At 39.3% G+C, this 16,093-nt stretch overlaps 1 protein-coding gene across 1 annotated transcript in view; it reads right to left on the minus strand.

The window, feature by feature from the left end:
• abca1b (ATP-binding cassette, sub-family A (ABC1), member 1B) overlaps positions 1-16,093 on the minus strand; it is a 41,281-nt gene that overhangs the window by 4,117 nt on the left and 21,071 nt on the right. Inside the window, exons 12-43 of the mRNA XM_065275311.2 lie at positions 15,782-15,976; positions 15,019-15,224; positions 14,764-14,940; positions 14,412-14,634; positions 14,014-14,235; positions 13,410-13,725; positions 11,945-12,119; positions 11,729-11,860; positions 11,479-11,618; positions 11,144-11,281; positions 10,848-11,068; positions 10,691-10,766; positions 10,357-10,595; positions 10,212-10,260; positions 9,991-10,110; positions 7,145-7,293; positions 6,931-7,055; positions 6,754-6,852; positions 6,385-6,669; positions 6,168-6,306; positions 6,002-6,082; positions 5,632-5,801; positions 5,355-5,532; positions 5,149-5,264; positions 4,145-4,289; positions 3,924-4,047; positions 3,714-3,843; positions 3,505-3,625; positions 2,201-2,263; positions 2,003-2,109; positions 1,742-1,883; positions 1-31 (exon numbers count right to left, since the gene is read on the minus strand). Coding sequence (XP_065131383.1) covers positions 1-31; positions 1,742-1,883; positions 2,003-2,109; positions 2,201-2,263; positions 3,505-3,625; positions 3,714-3,843; positions 3,924-4,047; positions 4,145-4,289; positions 5,149-5,264; positions 5,355-5,532; positions 5,632-5,801; positions 6,002-6,082; positions 6,168-6,306; positions 6,385-6,669; positions 6,754-6,852; positions 6,931-7,055; positions 7,145-7,293; positions 9,991-10,110; positions 10,212-10,260; positions 10,357-10,595; positions 10,691-10,766; positions 10,848-11,068; positions 11,144-11,281; positions 11,479-11,618; positions 11,729-11,860; positions 11,945-12,119; positions 13,410-13,725; positions 14,014-14,235; positions 14,412-14,634; positions 14,764-14,940; positions 15,019-15,224; positions 15,782-15,976 — 4,834 coding nt within the window. The remainder of the gene's footprint in view (positions 32-1,741; positions 1,884-2,002; positions 2,110-2,200; positions 2,264-3,504; positions 3,626-3,713; positions 3,844-3,923; positions 4,048-4,144; positions 4,290-5,148; positions 5,265-5,354; positions 5,533-5,631; positions 5,802-6,001; positions 6,083-6,167; positions 6,307-6,384; positions 6,670-6,753; positions 6,853-6,930; positions 7,056-7,144; positions 7,294-9,990; positions 10,111-10,211; positions 10,261-10,356; positions 10,596-10,690; positions 10,767-10,847; positions 11,069-11,143; positions 11,282-11,478; positions 11,619-11,728; positions 11,861-11,944; positions 12,120-13,409; positions 13,726-14,013; positions 14,236-14,411; positions 14,635-14,763; positions 14,941-15,018; positions 15,225-15,781; positions 15,977-16,093) is intronic.

The following is a 16,093-nucleotide window of genomic DNA, read 5'->3' on the forward strand; positions in this document are numbered from 1 at the left end:
GGCCCAACTTTCGGATTCCCCACTCAGCCACCTGTCCAATAGGTAAAACGTCAATTAAAACCATTAATGTTTTAACAATGTTACAAAACATGCTCAGGTCAGATTTTTACCCCAAAAAAAGAAGAAAAAATATTTGTGTACATTCATTTTTTTGCAATGTGTTAGTTCATGTTCAATTTTAGTTCAATTTGAAAGACTTTTTTTGCAAATGCCACCTCTATGGCTCTATATAATTTCACTATTTATTAAAACGATTTTTTTTTTAAGTTCGAACTGTTGATGAACTAACATGAACATTTGTATTGACATTAACAAAGAATAATAAACACTGTAGATGCATTGTTCATTGTTTGTTCATGTTAACTAATGCATTAACTAATGTTAACAAATACAATCTTATTGTAAAGTGCGATTGTTTTCTTGTTCATTGCGATTTTTTTTTATTATTGCATTATGAGAATATAGTAGGATGTGCAAAACTATTAAGGGAAAAATGTCACAATCAAAAGAGGGATGCTTAATGATTAATTGCGATTAATCTATAGCAGAATAAAAGTTTTTGTTTACATCATATATGTGTGTGAACTGTATATAATAACTTTGTATAAATAAATGCACACAAATGCATGTATATATTTAAGAAATGTTTACATGTGTATATACATTTGTATATTTATGTATAATTTATATTATAAATAAATATAAATACTTTTTTTTCTTAAAATGATACATGAATGTGTGCATATTTATATAAACATATTTATTATACACAGTTTACACACATATATGATGTAAACAAAAACTCTTATTCTGCTATAGATTAATCGCGATAAATCGTTAAGCATCCCTAATCCAAAGATTCATAATGATGTGAAAAACAGAAATAATTTCTAATATTTAACCATTTGTTCTAAGTATAATAATATACATGAGGGTCTGCGTACAGTTACCCCAAATTTCGTTATCAGAATAGTGTGCACGTTTTACGCGCACCGCCAGATTTTTTTTAACTGTGAATACTTAGTACGCGTAGGTTTTGTATGAATGTAGTATGTAGCCCAGGACCTGCATTGCATTTTGTCACAATGCAGGTGTGTTGGACGTCTGTGTACACTTATAAGTAAAAAAAAAACTAAGCATTACAAGGCTGTGCATTCAACCATTCGCGTGAGTTCGCGTACACGTTTAAAACAAATTATACTCTGGGCTTTAAAGGAACACTCCACTTTTTTGAAAATATGCTCATTTTCCAGCTCCCCTGAAGTTAAATATTTGATTTTTACCATTTTGGAATCCATTTAGCCTGATGCTAGCACTTTTAGCATAGCTTAGCACAATCCATTAAATGTGATTAGACCATTAGCATCACACTCAAAAATAACCAAAGAGTTTTGATATTTTTCCTATTTAAATCTTGACTCTTCTGTAGTTACATCGTGTACTAAGACTGACGGAAAATTAAAAGTTGTGATTTTCTAGGCCGATACTCTTTGGTTATTTTTTAGCGTGATGCTAATGGTCTAATCAGATTCAATGGATTGTGCTAAGCTATGCTAAAAGTGGTACCGCCAAACCCGGAGATCAGCTGAATGAATTCCAAAATAATAGCCTACAAATCAAATGTTTAACTCTGGGGGAGCTGGAAAATGAGCATATTTTCAAGTGGAGTGTCCCTTTAAGGTCATATTTCATGAACTAATCTTAAAAAATAATCAAATGTTCCAGTTTCTATTACTCTCACCTCACAAACTTCATGCTCTGGTACACCACGCAGGATGGCGTAAAATTCCAAGTGTTCCCGTCCTGTTAGCAGGTCATTAATTGCATCAAACTGAGGACAGTAGCCCATATTCTGATGAACTTCATCAATTTCCCTGAGTATACTGAAAATCAAACAAAAACATGCAGCCACAACAAGGTCAAAATGGATGAATATACAAAATATACGCAATGAGTCAAGCAGTCTTGATATAGCATCTGTTGTTTATTTAAATGAGCTCACCTCTTCCCTGCTATGAAAGCTTCACCACTGGTCACCACAGAATCACCAGTCAGCATTTTAAATGTGCTCGTCTTTCCGGCTCCGTTGACACCGAGCAGACCAAAACACTGAAATGCAGATACACAGCTGTCAGTTAGTAGTTTTACAGTAGTCGGGGTGTTGCTGACTCATGTCAAATAAAGCAGTAAATCAATTTACCTCTCCCGGAGGAATCCCTACACAAAGACGATCCACAGCAGGCTTCTGTTTCCTCTTGTACACCTATAAGACAAAACATGACAGCTCAATGAGGTCAACCTGTACTTTTTATACACTCTTAATGTTAATGCCTACATCCTAGAGGTCTTCTCGGGTCCAAAGAAATGTACTAGACCCAAATTACTTTTTACCCAAACCCAACATGCATACATTTTTTTTATTAAACAAAGACCACCCCAAACCTATACTTTTTTTCCGCGTCCGCGTCCGGCTCGCGCGCGCACGCGTCCGCGCAGCTTTCCGGGTATAGTCCCCGCGGCTACACGCGGATGGCCGCGTTCGACACTATACGCAATATAAATGATTTCTTATTCAAATTATTAGTCTAACAGGCTGTCAGGGCAGCACTGATTTGGTGACATTTAGAGTACATTAAAACATTAGGATAGGAGAAGAAAAGTAACTCATCCACCATTGCAAACACAGTTTAGAACAAACAACAAGACAACAAAGAACAGGAATCAAACAAACATGCTCCAGAGCTTTCTGTTCTTGGAAGAAGTAAAAGTTAAAGAAGAAAAACGATAGTGTGTGTGCAAATGCTGTCTATTTTCTTTGTATAATTGTTTATAGTGGAGTGCACTGTCTAAATATTTTCACGCGCATGCGCTGTTGTACGCGGACTGTACGCGCACTGTCCGCGCGGTCTCAAATTTTGGGCTGCACGCGGACGGTCCGCGCGGCCGGCCGCGGACCCTCTTGATGACGAAAATGACGTCATGCGGACGGCGCGCATACGCGGACGTCCCTAGTATACTTTCGGCTTAAGACAAACCCCGAGGAAATTAGACCTGAGTCCGACCCAGTGGCAATTTTTTTAACCTGAATATAAATGGCAACCTTGGTGACCTTGCATCCAATTTGGCCCACTGCTCCATTATGCTATAATGTGCATTCAAAACTGATTGACAGGTCTGTCTTAACCACAAAATGTCTCGAGTGCTCTTGGAAGTGTTGGAAAAGGACTCTGTGCACACAAGACTCGGGTCTGTTTGGCAAAAACACACTCATTTTAAATTACCCAAGGCCATCATCCGAGGCACGCTCGGGTCTTGGGTCGAACATCTGGTTTTCGGATCTATGTGAAGATCTCTACTACATACACATATATTACAGTGTATCTGGAGTACATCACTACGTCATGGCTCCGATGACATCATGCATTATTTATTATTTTAATGTGTCTATTTTATATTAAAGTTCTCCAGATGACCTGTGATCCTCGATTAAAGATTTCTTCTTACCTTAGTGAGCTGTCGGAGTTCCAGTATGTCTCCTTGACCCGCACCGTTGACAATCCTCTGCCTTTCTCTGGCAACATCCTCATCTTCCTCACCTATCGGGCTCAGCTTAGTATTGAAAGACCTGCGGAAATTGTCCAACAATTGTTTAAGATCTTCTAAATCTTCATTATAAATCAGAATATAATATTGTGTATATAAATTGAGCTTACCTGGGTTTACAGAAGAAACGGTATTGGATGAGGACAGTGATGGTAAAGAAGACCACTCCTTCCACCGCCATCGCAAAAAGGTTCTTGCCCACCATGTCCCACTCCAACGGAGAACGGAAACGGTTTTCACCTGAAACAAAGAGTTCAGGTAAGGTCCTATCTCTCATTTCTATCCAAACATCTGACAATAGAACTTGGACCCAATCCTACCAAATCTCTCCAAGGCATCAGCCATGGCCTGATTCTTCACCATGTCAATGAGACCTCGACCGAGGCAAAAATGGGGAAAGATCAAGAAAACATTCTTCAGGATGTCATTAATGCCACCGATCTCCTGCAAAAGATGAATTAGGATTGGACCAATGAGGATTGTACTTGCGATGTCAGGTTTACACTCAGAACGAAAGGGAGTCAAGAACTTGCTTTCTTACATTACTTCCAAACAGCTCCATTACGAAAGTGGAAATGCTGCCGTTGATCCCAATGAGGATGTTGACGCTGGTGAGAACCACATAAGCAGTGCTGGGGATTTTGAATAAGAAGGAAGCCGGATACATCAGTGGAGTGATGGACCATCTGAAAAGAGAAACGAACAAACAGGGAAATGGTTATGTGCTGCAAAATTGCAGTTTTTTGAGGAAACATCCCAGGATTTTTCTCCATATAATGGACTTTAGTGGACCTCAACAGTTTAAGGATTCAATGCTGTTTAAAACTGCAGTTTCAAAGGAACGATCCCACTTGAGGCATAAGGGTCTTATCTAGAGAAATGATCGTCATTTTTCGCAAAAAGAAAGTACATTTAAAACACGTTGAATCAACGTCAAGGACAAGGTTGATTTAGCTAATTTATTCAACGTTGAACAACAACTGACATTATTTCAATCAAATTTCAACATTGATTTTAAAGCATTTTATTAACCCTTTTGCAATCGTTTACCATTCACCGTTGTTTCAACATTGTTTCAACATTGTTTCAACGTTGAACAAACAACTGACCTTATTTCAACCAAATTTCAACGTTTAAGGTCGGTCATATGCCTGCTGAGCACACTTGTAAACACTATGGCTGTAGTTTTGTAAATGTGTTTCAAAGTCCACATTTTTTAAAACTATACTGTTATTGTATTATATTTTTATCGTATCACAAATTCATGAAAACGTTAATGTCATACGCAACCGTATTAGGTGTTCAGACATCGCACTGGCCTGGCATGCATAATACAGTGTTTTAAGTCGACCTGTGTGAACGGGTATCATTTTGACGTCGTTTGTACACGAAAAATGCAAAGCAAAACGTTTCCATATTTAGTACATTGTTGTCATGTAAACATATTTTGTTTTTTAGTCGTCATTCCCTATGTAATTATTGTCATACTACACACCTGATTGAGTGATTACATGATTTGCAAATTCTTAGATCTGCTTTACTTACCCGTATAAAAGGAGCAGAAGCGCCAGAACGGGCAGATTGGTGGTTGAGACGTAAGCTTTTTGTTGGAAGCACACGAAGATCAAGATGACCAGTGTGGCAGGAACCACATAATTGCACTTTGAAAAAACACAAGGAGGTTTAGTCATATAAGCATTCTTATCTGAGAAGAGATGCATTGTGGGATATGATGAGGAGCATCCACTTACCATATCCCAGACAAAGTTGGCCAGCCAGTAAAGCAAAGGCTGAACTCCACTGATAAACTGCATGTGCTTGGCCTTATTCACTCGCTCCTGAATCAGGAAGACGACAAAGCTGGCGGGAACGAAGGACATGGCGAAGATCACGCAGATGGACACCAACACGTCCACTGAGGTAGTCATTCTGTAACGGCATGAATCCCATGATTAGTAAAACCAAATCAGCAGGAGATATCTTTGATTTGTAAATATAAATGCAAATAAAGTTTTATTCTTTGCTTACAGTGCCACTTGAGAAAGCTGCTCCTTGGTCAGATTGAGTGGATGGTTAAAAGCAGTGATGCCATACTGACGCGGGTCTTTACCAGCTGGTAAGTTGGCACGCAAGATACCGTTGTTCATTACGTTAAGAAAAGCTCCAATACTGTGCCAACCCTTGTTGTTGAACCATATCTACAAAAATAAAACCATCAAAGATTAGCTTTATAAAATAAGAGATCAATTTTTGGGTGATTTCAACATAAAATCATAATGTAAAAAACATTCTGTGAAAATATAATCTTGAAATATTTCATATTGACTAAATAAGGTCATGTCAAAGATTGAAATCAAACTTTGATGCTCCTTATCTCATTTATGTATTCGTCGCCCACCTTGACATTATTTTTCGTGTCCAGCCCATTGATGAAGGTAGACAGACTGTTCAAGAAACGATCGGCCGCTGAGCCTGAGTTCTGAGGATATTTGAGAAGGAGATCTGCATCATACACGGTTCCTGAAAGCTTTATGATTTTTAAAAGGGTTCGCGTTTTGGTTTACCTTTCCCAACTGGAAGATCTGCCTGACTCGATGGATTGCATCATCGATCTCTTCAGCGGGAGGAAGGACCTGAGTGCTTCTCGCACCCAGTGAAAATCCTCCATACCTGAATTCGTTCACCCAGATCTTGTTCTTTAAACTATGAAAAAAAATAAAGATTAATAAGGAAAGTGAAATCGCAAGCATTTGTTTATTTGAACACACTATAAGTCCATACCTTTTCCCAATGATCTGCGCGTAAGTTTTTACTAGATAGTCTGAGATGTTTCGCCCTGTCAGATTTTGGAGGGTGTCCATTTGGCTGATCTTAGTCTGAGGAGGTGGAAGTCCACCAGCACCTGCCGGGCATTCTGGAAGCATCTTCTTCTTGCCGTCACAGCTGCACTCACAAGCCGGAGACGGATAGTCCATGGTCCAGTTTGCCTTCCTGAAAATATCAGCTACGCTCTCTGGAACTTCTGGAGTAAACCAATCTTCATCGGCCATTGTACAAGGAGCGTCGCTGCAAATTCACATCGGATAACATCGTTACACATTTACATTTTAAAAGGTTCACTACCTCGCTTTTTTCTTACTGGTTACTTACGGAATTGGTTCTCCTTCCATGCACCGTGTTCCAAAACCAGGATCGTCTAATAAGGCGCTGAGTAATTTTTGTGTGCTTGCATCATCGGGCGCATCTTCACTATAACCAGAGTGACAACAAATTAGTATAAAATGGTTAAAACCCATGTGGGCTAATATATCTTGTGTCTGTATGTACCTGATGAATGTGAACTGCTCCTCATACATCCAAGGATTAAGGGCCAGACTGGGATATTTTCCAAATGGTGGAACTATAAGACTGAAAACCAGTGCGATGCACACAAAGACAGCGGGAAGAACAATCTACAAAAAAATCAATACGAGTTCATTAAAAAACGTAACTGCAATGACTGAACATGTATTTTCACTGAAAACTTTCGTATAATACAGACCTGTGCAAAGAAGCCTTTCCTTGACCGACGGGCATAAAGAAATCTCTTCCATATAAGAGCCACAAACTGTTGCCTCTTCAGACTCCAGCCTTTCACTTGATACGATCCTTTACCGTCAGTAACGCTCAAATAATCCGTCTCTTTGGATTCTGTGAGAAAATAAACAATGCAAGTCAGGAAACAAGGCACTGAAAACCAATGACTTTAAATCTAAACGAATCGCATTTGAATAAAGTTGAACTGTTCTCACCTTTGTCGCATAGCGTACATGCCCACTTCCTGTCACCAAAGGTCACAAGTGACGCCAGAAGTGTCCGTTAAAATTATCGAGACTGCGTCGCTCTGCCTTTGCTAGTCGCAGAATAAGGGTTTATTTACCCAACGACAATGTAGTGAAAAAAGGAAAAAAGTTTTTCCTTTCCATTAAAAAAAAAAATATTTTCAACAAAAAAATTCTTAGTATTTTTGTCTTGTTTTCAGTAAAAATATCAATAAATTCTTAAATTAAGTTGCTTTTTCTTGATCAGCAAAACGACCCGAGAAAATAAGTCTAGTTTTTAGACCAAAAATATCAAATTTAAAGGTGCAGTGTGTAAATTTTAGTGGCATCTAGTGGTGAGGTTGCGAACTGCAACCAACGGCTCACCTATTGCTTTTAAAACAGATAGAAAAGCTATGGTAGCCGCCACTGGACAAACATGTCATCGTTTGAGACAACTTAGTAAAAAAAGTTTGTCCGTTAAGGGCTTCTGTAGAAACATGGCAGCACAAAATGGCGGCTTCCACGTAAGGGGACCCTCGTTGTATGTAGATATAAACGTCTCATTCTAAGGTAATAAACACATAATGGTTCATTATGAAAGGTCTTTATACACCCCTGATAATATAGTTTTGTATATTATTTTGCATTTCTGTCAAGATATCCTTCTAAAAATTACACACTGCACCTTTAAGTGATTTTGTGCAAAAACAAGCAAACAAATCTGCCAATGGGGTATATGAATTTTTCTTGAATTTAGTGTTTAAGAAAAATGTTCAAGATATTTTTGCTTACCCCATTGGCAGATTTTTTTGCTTGTTTTTTGCACAAAATCACTTCAATTTGATATTTTTGGTCTAAAAACTAGACTTATTTTCTTGGGTCGTTTTGCTCATCAAGAAAAAGCATCTTAATTTAAAATTTTTTAGATATTTTTTTTTCTTAAAAATCATTTTTTGCAGTGCACATGACAATGCTGTACTAAATATGCTGTATTACATGTGCCAAGCCAGTAGATGGCGATGTTACCTTGTAAAGAAACAATGGCTCTCATTCACTAATAATTGCGTACGTTTTTTGTATTTACACGCACACTTGAACTTCTAACTAAAACTTTCCACCTAATTCATAGCACATGAGTTTGTTCTCATACTTGTTCTTACGTTAGTGAATTTGGAGTGTTCTACATGAGCGACCGCGTGAACAAGGTTGGTAATTTGCATAAAACACACCCAAACCAGTTCCATATAAGGGTTTTCCACAAAGGATTTGACGTTTTACTTTAGGCATTAGGCAGACACTTTCATATAGAGATTAAAAAAGTGAGGAAGGAAAGCGTGAATATTTGTAATTACGTGCATCTTCTTTATATGTGTAGAAAAAATAAATAGGCTATAACAATGTATAATATAATGAATATAATAATAATATAGATCATATAATACAAAAAATATTATAATATAAAATATAATCATGTAAATTTTATATATACACATTATAATTATAGCCTAGTATTTGATTATAGCGTACGTGATTATTGCACACAAGTGGTTTAGGTTTTCTTGAATTTTTGCGTACATTTAGAAAAAAATTAGATATAAAAAATTTTATAGATTCGCAATTTGTTTGTGAATCCATATGCACATCTTGCGCACGAATTTGTGCATAATGAATGAGACCCATTACATGCCTGGCATATACAAATTTGTCTATAAAGCGATAAATACAAACAATCAAGATGAGAAAAAAAAGCATCAAGCACTTCTGTTTAAACGAATGATGAGGTAGGTTTATTACTTCAAGTGACCATGGACTATAAATTTAATCAATAAACTCCGCACAAACAAGCATCTGTAGGCCACATGGCCATAGAATGAATTAATGCATGTGCATGATGTCACTCTTATCACAGATTTGCTTTTACGTCGTTCCCTGTGAAATGATTGCGTTTTCTGGACCCCAAAACTTCATCATTGTGTAAACGAACAGCAAAACCACATAAAAACTTTACCACTAGTTTATTGACTGCTAACTAACGGTGCATTTTAAATTACTATTAAAATTTAAAATATTTAATAGTACATAGAAGTTTGTTAAGACGGTTTCATCGGATGCACGTGCGTTGTCGCAATTACGCGTCTGGACGGAACTTAACTTCCGGTCTTCGTTTGTTTAATGGTCTAGCTAGTGGCTAAACTAAACTCTGGAACAAATACCTCATCAAAAATAAAAAAAAATTGGGTTTCCTAAAGACGAGGGGATACGGCGATCATAGATCAAGATCACTGCTATGTAAAGGGAGGTTTGGCAGCCGATCTGTAGTTAACATTGTATACATTATAAAGTACACATTTTACACAGTAACGTCAGCTCAGTATAGTTATGCTTTAGCTGTGATTTGAACCATGGTAATCTACTTGTTGTTTATATGCTTGTTATCAGAAACAAACAACTTTACAAGTACTGTTTGCGTAGTTTACCGGAAGTTCCATGAAAGCCGTTTGTTTATGTTGTTAATGCTGAAATGATACATCAGAGAGCAGTAACACAATGCTTTATCCGATTATTGTAAAACCAAATTTTTTACCTGGATCAGCATCGGAGTCGTTGCAATCAAAGTTGTCATCCTCAGTCAGGGGTTTGAGGCAGCTCTGATGGTCCCCACCAAATGCATGTTGTCTGCGTCTGCGTACCGGCACAGTTCCATCTAACAAAAACAAGAACACATGATGTGATCTTTGCTCTTTACTGGCCTTTGTACTTTGCTCTGCTTAATCAGTCTACTGATGAGATGATAGCTAAATCTACCTGAGATTTCTGTATCAACACCACTGTCTTCCGCCACTTTAAGGAAAATCTATAAAGACAAGAGGGCGAGTGCATAAATAACTTTCATAATAGTCTTTTTATTGATTGCGGATAAAAGGACAGACAGAGTGCCTGTATACTGCACCTCTTCCAGTGTGGTATCTGAAACCCCATAGCTTGAAATGCCCAAGTCGGCCAGACGGTCATCCAGGTCGTGGAAAAGTTTAACGAAGGCACCATCTTTGGCAGACTCGTACGGCAACACATACGTGATCTCGTGACCGAGATCCTCCACCATTCGGGAAGCAGGAACGTGCTTAAGGATCAGACTGGAGATGAGGGACACATCTACAGGAACGACTGGAGATTCAGGCCATGTAGTTCCTTTATTGCGATATAGATGGATTAAAAATTATGATTAGCGAGGATTTGAGTTGGCGCCGAATGGTTTTGAGGTTTAAGGTCAGGTGGCGTCTTACCAATCGCAGTGGCGGCTTCGCTCTCTTGGTCACTTCCTAGACCAGCATCTGAGCTGCTGTCTGATGCATCATCTTCCTGCAAAACCAATAAAACAACACTTTAACATTTCGCTTACTAAAATACACACTGTCTTTAAGTGGTAAAACGTGTACTTACTTTCTTAACAAAAGACACCGTGCTGCTGGAGTTTCTGCAGGAACTCAAAGACGGTTCATTGTTCTTCTTCACCAATGTGAGATAGTATCCCGTTCCCAACTGGGTCTTCAAAAAGAGCGAGGAGCCCACACAACAAAGCTTTCCATGGGAGATGATGGCAATACGATCCCCCAGAATGTCCGCCTCGTCCATATGATGGGTGGAAAGGAGGATGGTACGACCTAAAAAACCTCCATGATTGGTCACCGAGTATTTACAAGGTAAAGAAAGAATTCAAAAACGAATGGGTTGATTACCTGCACGATATTTCAGAAGAAGGTCCCATATACCCCTGCGAGCATAAGGGTCCACACCGGCGGTCGGCTCATCCAGAATGACAACCTTCGACCCACCGACAAATGCAAGGGCCACTGAGAGTTTCCTCTGCATGCCACCTGTGTAAGATAAGAAAAATCTATTTCAGTCCCACCAGCTTTGTTGTTTTCACCATCCATATAGTTTGCTCTGTTTACAAACAGAAAATACTACACAAAATGCAAAAAAGTCAATATTTAGTGTGAACTCTCTTGGCACTAATCACATTTTGAGAGGACTGAAGTCCTTAAATCATTAGATTAGAAATTAGGATTACCTGATAACTGGCTTGTCCTAGATTTGCGTTTGTGTGGAAGACCTGTGTCCGTCAAGATCTGCTCCATCTCAGCCTTCACCTCCTCTTCAGACAGACCCTTCAGACGGGCATAAAACCAGATGTGCTCCTCCACCGTCAACCTGACACATGCCAAACCAAACCATATTTAAACAGTCATTCGCAGAACTCTTCGGATAAAACAGCAACCCGTATGCATCAAACAGTAGGTGTTTCTGATAAAGGCACTCACATGCTGAAGAGGACGTTGTGTTGTGGACAAACACCGAGGCTCTGTCTGATGGAGCTCAGCTCTGAGCGGATGTCTCTGCCCATGATGTAAGCAGTGCCGGAGGTCGGAGGGAAAAGGCCAGTGAGAATAGACCTGAAAACATTGTAATGAGCATACAGTAAGAAAAATGAATATAAGCTTCACAATTAATAACATTAAGTTAAAATCATAACTTACATAGTGGTGGTTTTTCCAGCACCGTTGTGACCGAGGAAGGAGGTTATTTGACCCTCATAAAAGCCGAGTGTCAAACCATCAACCGCCAACTTCCTGCCGTGACGATACACCTTCACTAGATTCTCAATGTAAACTCCCAGCTCGAGGTGAGTAGGTTCCTCTTCAATGCAGACGGCTTTAAAAACCATGTGAAACGTTTATTTCATGTACAAATATTATTTCATAAAAAAACTTAAAGGTACCTCGACTATAACGGCGCATTCACACGGGGCGAAAGCGTTAACGCTTGACGGAAGGCTTGTCTGAAGCGTGGCCAACATCCAATCACAGTGGCCGAAGCACATGTTTCGGTCTTCCAGAAACGTAATTGGCTGGCTCTGCCTAGGTTATTTGCATAAGGCAATCTGATTGGCTGACGCTCACGTTGCCGCTTGAAAAGTTGAGAAATGTTCAACTTCTGCCACGAGCAACGGCAGTGATGCGGCGCCGACGGATCCACAATTCAGTTCGCCAACGTTTGACGTCACCCATTAAAAGTGAATGGGAAGCGTCAATGCTTACGCCCCGTGTGAATGCGCCGTAAGGACTTGTATGCTTTAATACTGTGTGTCTTTTGTTAAGTAAGTACAGGTACGCTATTCGAGTATAGTTGGACACTTTAACATTTTGAGATAACTCTTTCCCCGCCATTGACGAGTTATCTCGTCAATTAAGAGAAAACATTTGCATAAAAACGTGTTCCTGATTAATTTTTATGTTAATATGCAATAACCTAATTTATGAAAAAAACTTAAGCCAAAATGTTATTTACTAATTTTATACTCTGTGTATGTTTTAATAATCGTTCAAAATCTGATCTTTAAAAAATCCTTCACAAAAATGCAATGAATTTAGCTTTGTGCTAAATAAATTGCATTTTTAAAGAAAAATACCCATATTTAACAGTTTATAAAGAGAGAAAAATATTTAAAAAAAATCCCATTTTGTTTGTTTGGTTATTGTTTGTTTGAAAGCAGAGGGTCTGTTCTTTCATTTGATATATTTGTAGGTTTGTATATTTTTAAAAGAAAATTTTCCTGGAAGGCTTTTTTTGAAACTTTTGTGAAAATGCTGGTGGGCAACTTTTCAAAAATTGCTGGCGGGGAATGAGTTAACTTGCTTCATTCGCACGTGAAATTCAGATGCGAATATGCTCAAATTGCCGGCTTTAAACGCTTGTTGTCTAAATATGTATGCGCGGGGTGAATATCCGCCAAAGATCAGATTTTTCAACTTCGCGCAAATAGCGCTGCCGGATATCTATCGCGTCTTTGCATTAAGTAAACATGTAAATCACTCGCTCTTAACGGTTCATTCGTGTCTGGTGTGAACACACCATAAGCCATATGTGTGTTTATAGTCAGGGTACCCTTTAACCTACACAAATACTTTCCTGCATGATTTTTTTTTTATGAATTCCTCTTACCTCCAGCATTGCTCTTCTTTCCATGTACTGTGGTATTATTTGTGTTGCCCTCTCCAAACCAATAGGATTTAGTGAACGGGAAGTACCAGGGCCTGGGAATGCCGTACTGTCCCGGAAAAACGGTTTCTATGTACCAGGTCATGACACCATACAAGAATGCATCAAAGTACATGAGTATGAGGCACGTGGTGAGATTGTAGTCATCCTCTTCCAATGGACTGGAGAAGAGATTGTTCCATTGAATACCAACACCCTGCTCCTCAAACAGGGCGAAATACTCACAGCCGAACCCGAACGCCACTGGAGACAGCAAGCTCTGCGGTGACAACATTTACAGTAAGACGCAAGTAGTGTTGTATAAATAAAGCACTTGTGTGACTTGGTGCTCTTGATGGAGCTATGGGAGGAAGCTTCCCTTCAAGAAACCAAATCGAAATTTTGTTATTCCCAAGACGCGTTCATAGCATCTGCAAGTCACTTTAGATAATTTGCTTGTGCAATGCCAGATAACCTACCGGTGAAAAACAATGACTCTGCAAGCATACACGTTTGCACTTTGTTATCGTGAAGTTATGATAAATGATGTAAGGGGTTGTAAACTCACAGCAATGACTTTGGCAGAGAAGCCCACGTAGTCTTGCCAGGCCACGCACAGTACATAAGGCAGATAAAGGGTGAAGTATATAATGCCCCCGCAGGCAGCTGCCAGGTTAGCGCGAGCGAATGCCGTACTGATGAGGAAGCACTGCATTATGGTTACGACGGCGAATGACCCAAGAAAGAGGAAGACAACCCCAGGGTCACTGTATGGCAGGAGATTACCCATCTGTGAAGATTCAAATGAAACACAATTGTTAATGATTCTAATACTGTAGTATTCGTTGACATTCTGTAAAAATTTACCTTGATATCTTTAATATTGAGTTGTTCAGATGTTTAGAAAGCCAATTTTTCAATAGGGTAATTAGTCTGGTTAAAGATAACAGATGTTGAGTTTATTACCTTGAGTAGAACAACCAGTAAGCTTGCACTGATCAATAGAGGAATGAGACTGCTAATGAACCAGCTGAACCACAGGATCCCATTGTCCAATCCCATAATCCTCATGGTCTCCTTGAGCCGGGCCTCCTTCTCATAGACGACGCCTTTGATGATGATGGCTACTGAGTACATCCAGGCAAGAGTCATGAACAGAGGCATAGACCGACTCATAATCCGGAGGAAACTACGACAAAGTAATTTTAAAAGTTGAAAAAATCTTCACCAGCATATGTTGGCTTGAGTAGGTGAAAGTATACAGACGACATCTCTGTAAATGTACCCCCGGTTCTTTATGATGCAATGTGATACTTACATGTCATCTACGTAGCATGGGTAAGGCATCTGTTGAATGTAGACACCAGTCTTCTCTTTGGTCCCAGTAATTGCTCGGATAATGCTGTTTTCAATAATATCCTGCAGGTAAGAAAATCCTCCCCAAATGTACCGGAGATCCTCAAATGGGTCGGCCCTGGGACCGGGGTCCCAATATCTGCCACAAACAAAGACATCATGAGCATTTTTTAAATGTGCCGTTTTGCGGCATTAAGGAAGGGAACTGTTGGCTCACCCATCTTTGATCTTGTTTGTGCGTTCCACATTGTCGATGTCCATGCGGATCTTGTAATTGACGTGCGGTGGAAGTTCTGAACTGTTGAGCGGTACGTCCAGAAACACAATGCCGGCCCAAAACTTTCTGTTATCCAGCAGACTCATGGACTCGTTCACCAGTTTCTCCTCTGTGCTCACTGGTTCCAGTTTATCCAAGTTTACACACTGAGAATGAATATCAGTGATATGATTATTAAGTAAGTATGTTTCAATTGATTGTTTACCTGTTCAACTGTATTATGTCGAAGTCCCTTTAGGGAAGTCGCACCATTATGCGGCCATGTTTGCATTGCCTCTGTGCAGTTATTAGGGTTCCCACACCTTAGTTAACTTTAAATTCAAGGACCTTTCAAGGTCTGAATGTGTATATAAAATTCAACCAATGGTGAGGCTTAAATTAATACAAAGACAGGGTGACGCGGGGCCAGGAAGAATATCTGAAATATTGCCAAAGACGGCGTTACAGGACGCAGGAAGTATGGCAAGGGAGACGCAGCGTCTCGTTCCCTTCTCAGGAGTGTAAAATTAATAAATAATTTTTTGCTTCAGTTTTTTATAAATTGGGTAAGAGCGCCATCTAGTGGTATTACAGATTACCATAAAAACTCATTAGGAACACAATTTTCCAGGCAAATGTTTTCTCTTAATTGACGAGATAATGGTGGGGAATGAGTTAAGCAGACAAGAGGAACAAAGTAGGGATAAAAAAGAGCTTTCTTTACCTCCATGAAACGGGATATGCTCATAATGGCTTGGTCTGTCTCGTTGAAGACGTCCCTCCAGGTAAATGCCGTTCCGTGTGGACGCACGTCTTCGGAATGCTTGGATAAAAAGCTAATAACATCATCCACACTCCACTGTGTACCAGCCAACTGGGCCCTAAATAAATTAGCAGTGGCGTTGTTTCGAAGTAGAGTCTGCATTTGAAAGAACAAAGAGAAAAAGATCAAATTATCTTTTAAAAATGACATCACCGGTTTGGTTATGCTGACACTGGAGAAGCAGCGATGCGCCGCAATCACGAGCCAGAGAGG

This window comes from Paramisgurnus dabryanus, chromosome 16 (assembly GCF_030506205.2).
Source record: "Paramisgurnus dabryanus chromosome 16, PD_genome_1.1, whole genome shotgun sequence".
NCBI lineage: Eukaryota > Metazoa > Chordata > Actinopteri > Cypriniformes > Cobitidae > Paramisgurnus > Paramisgurnus dabryanus.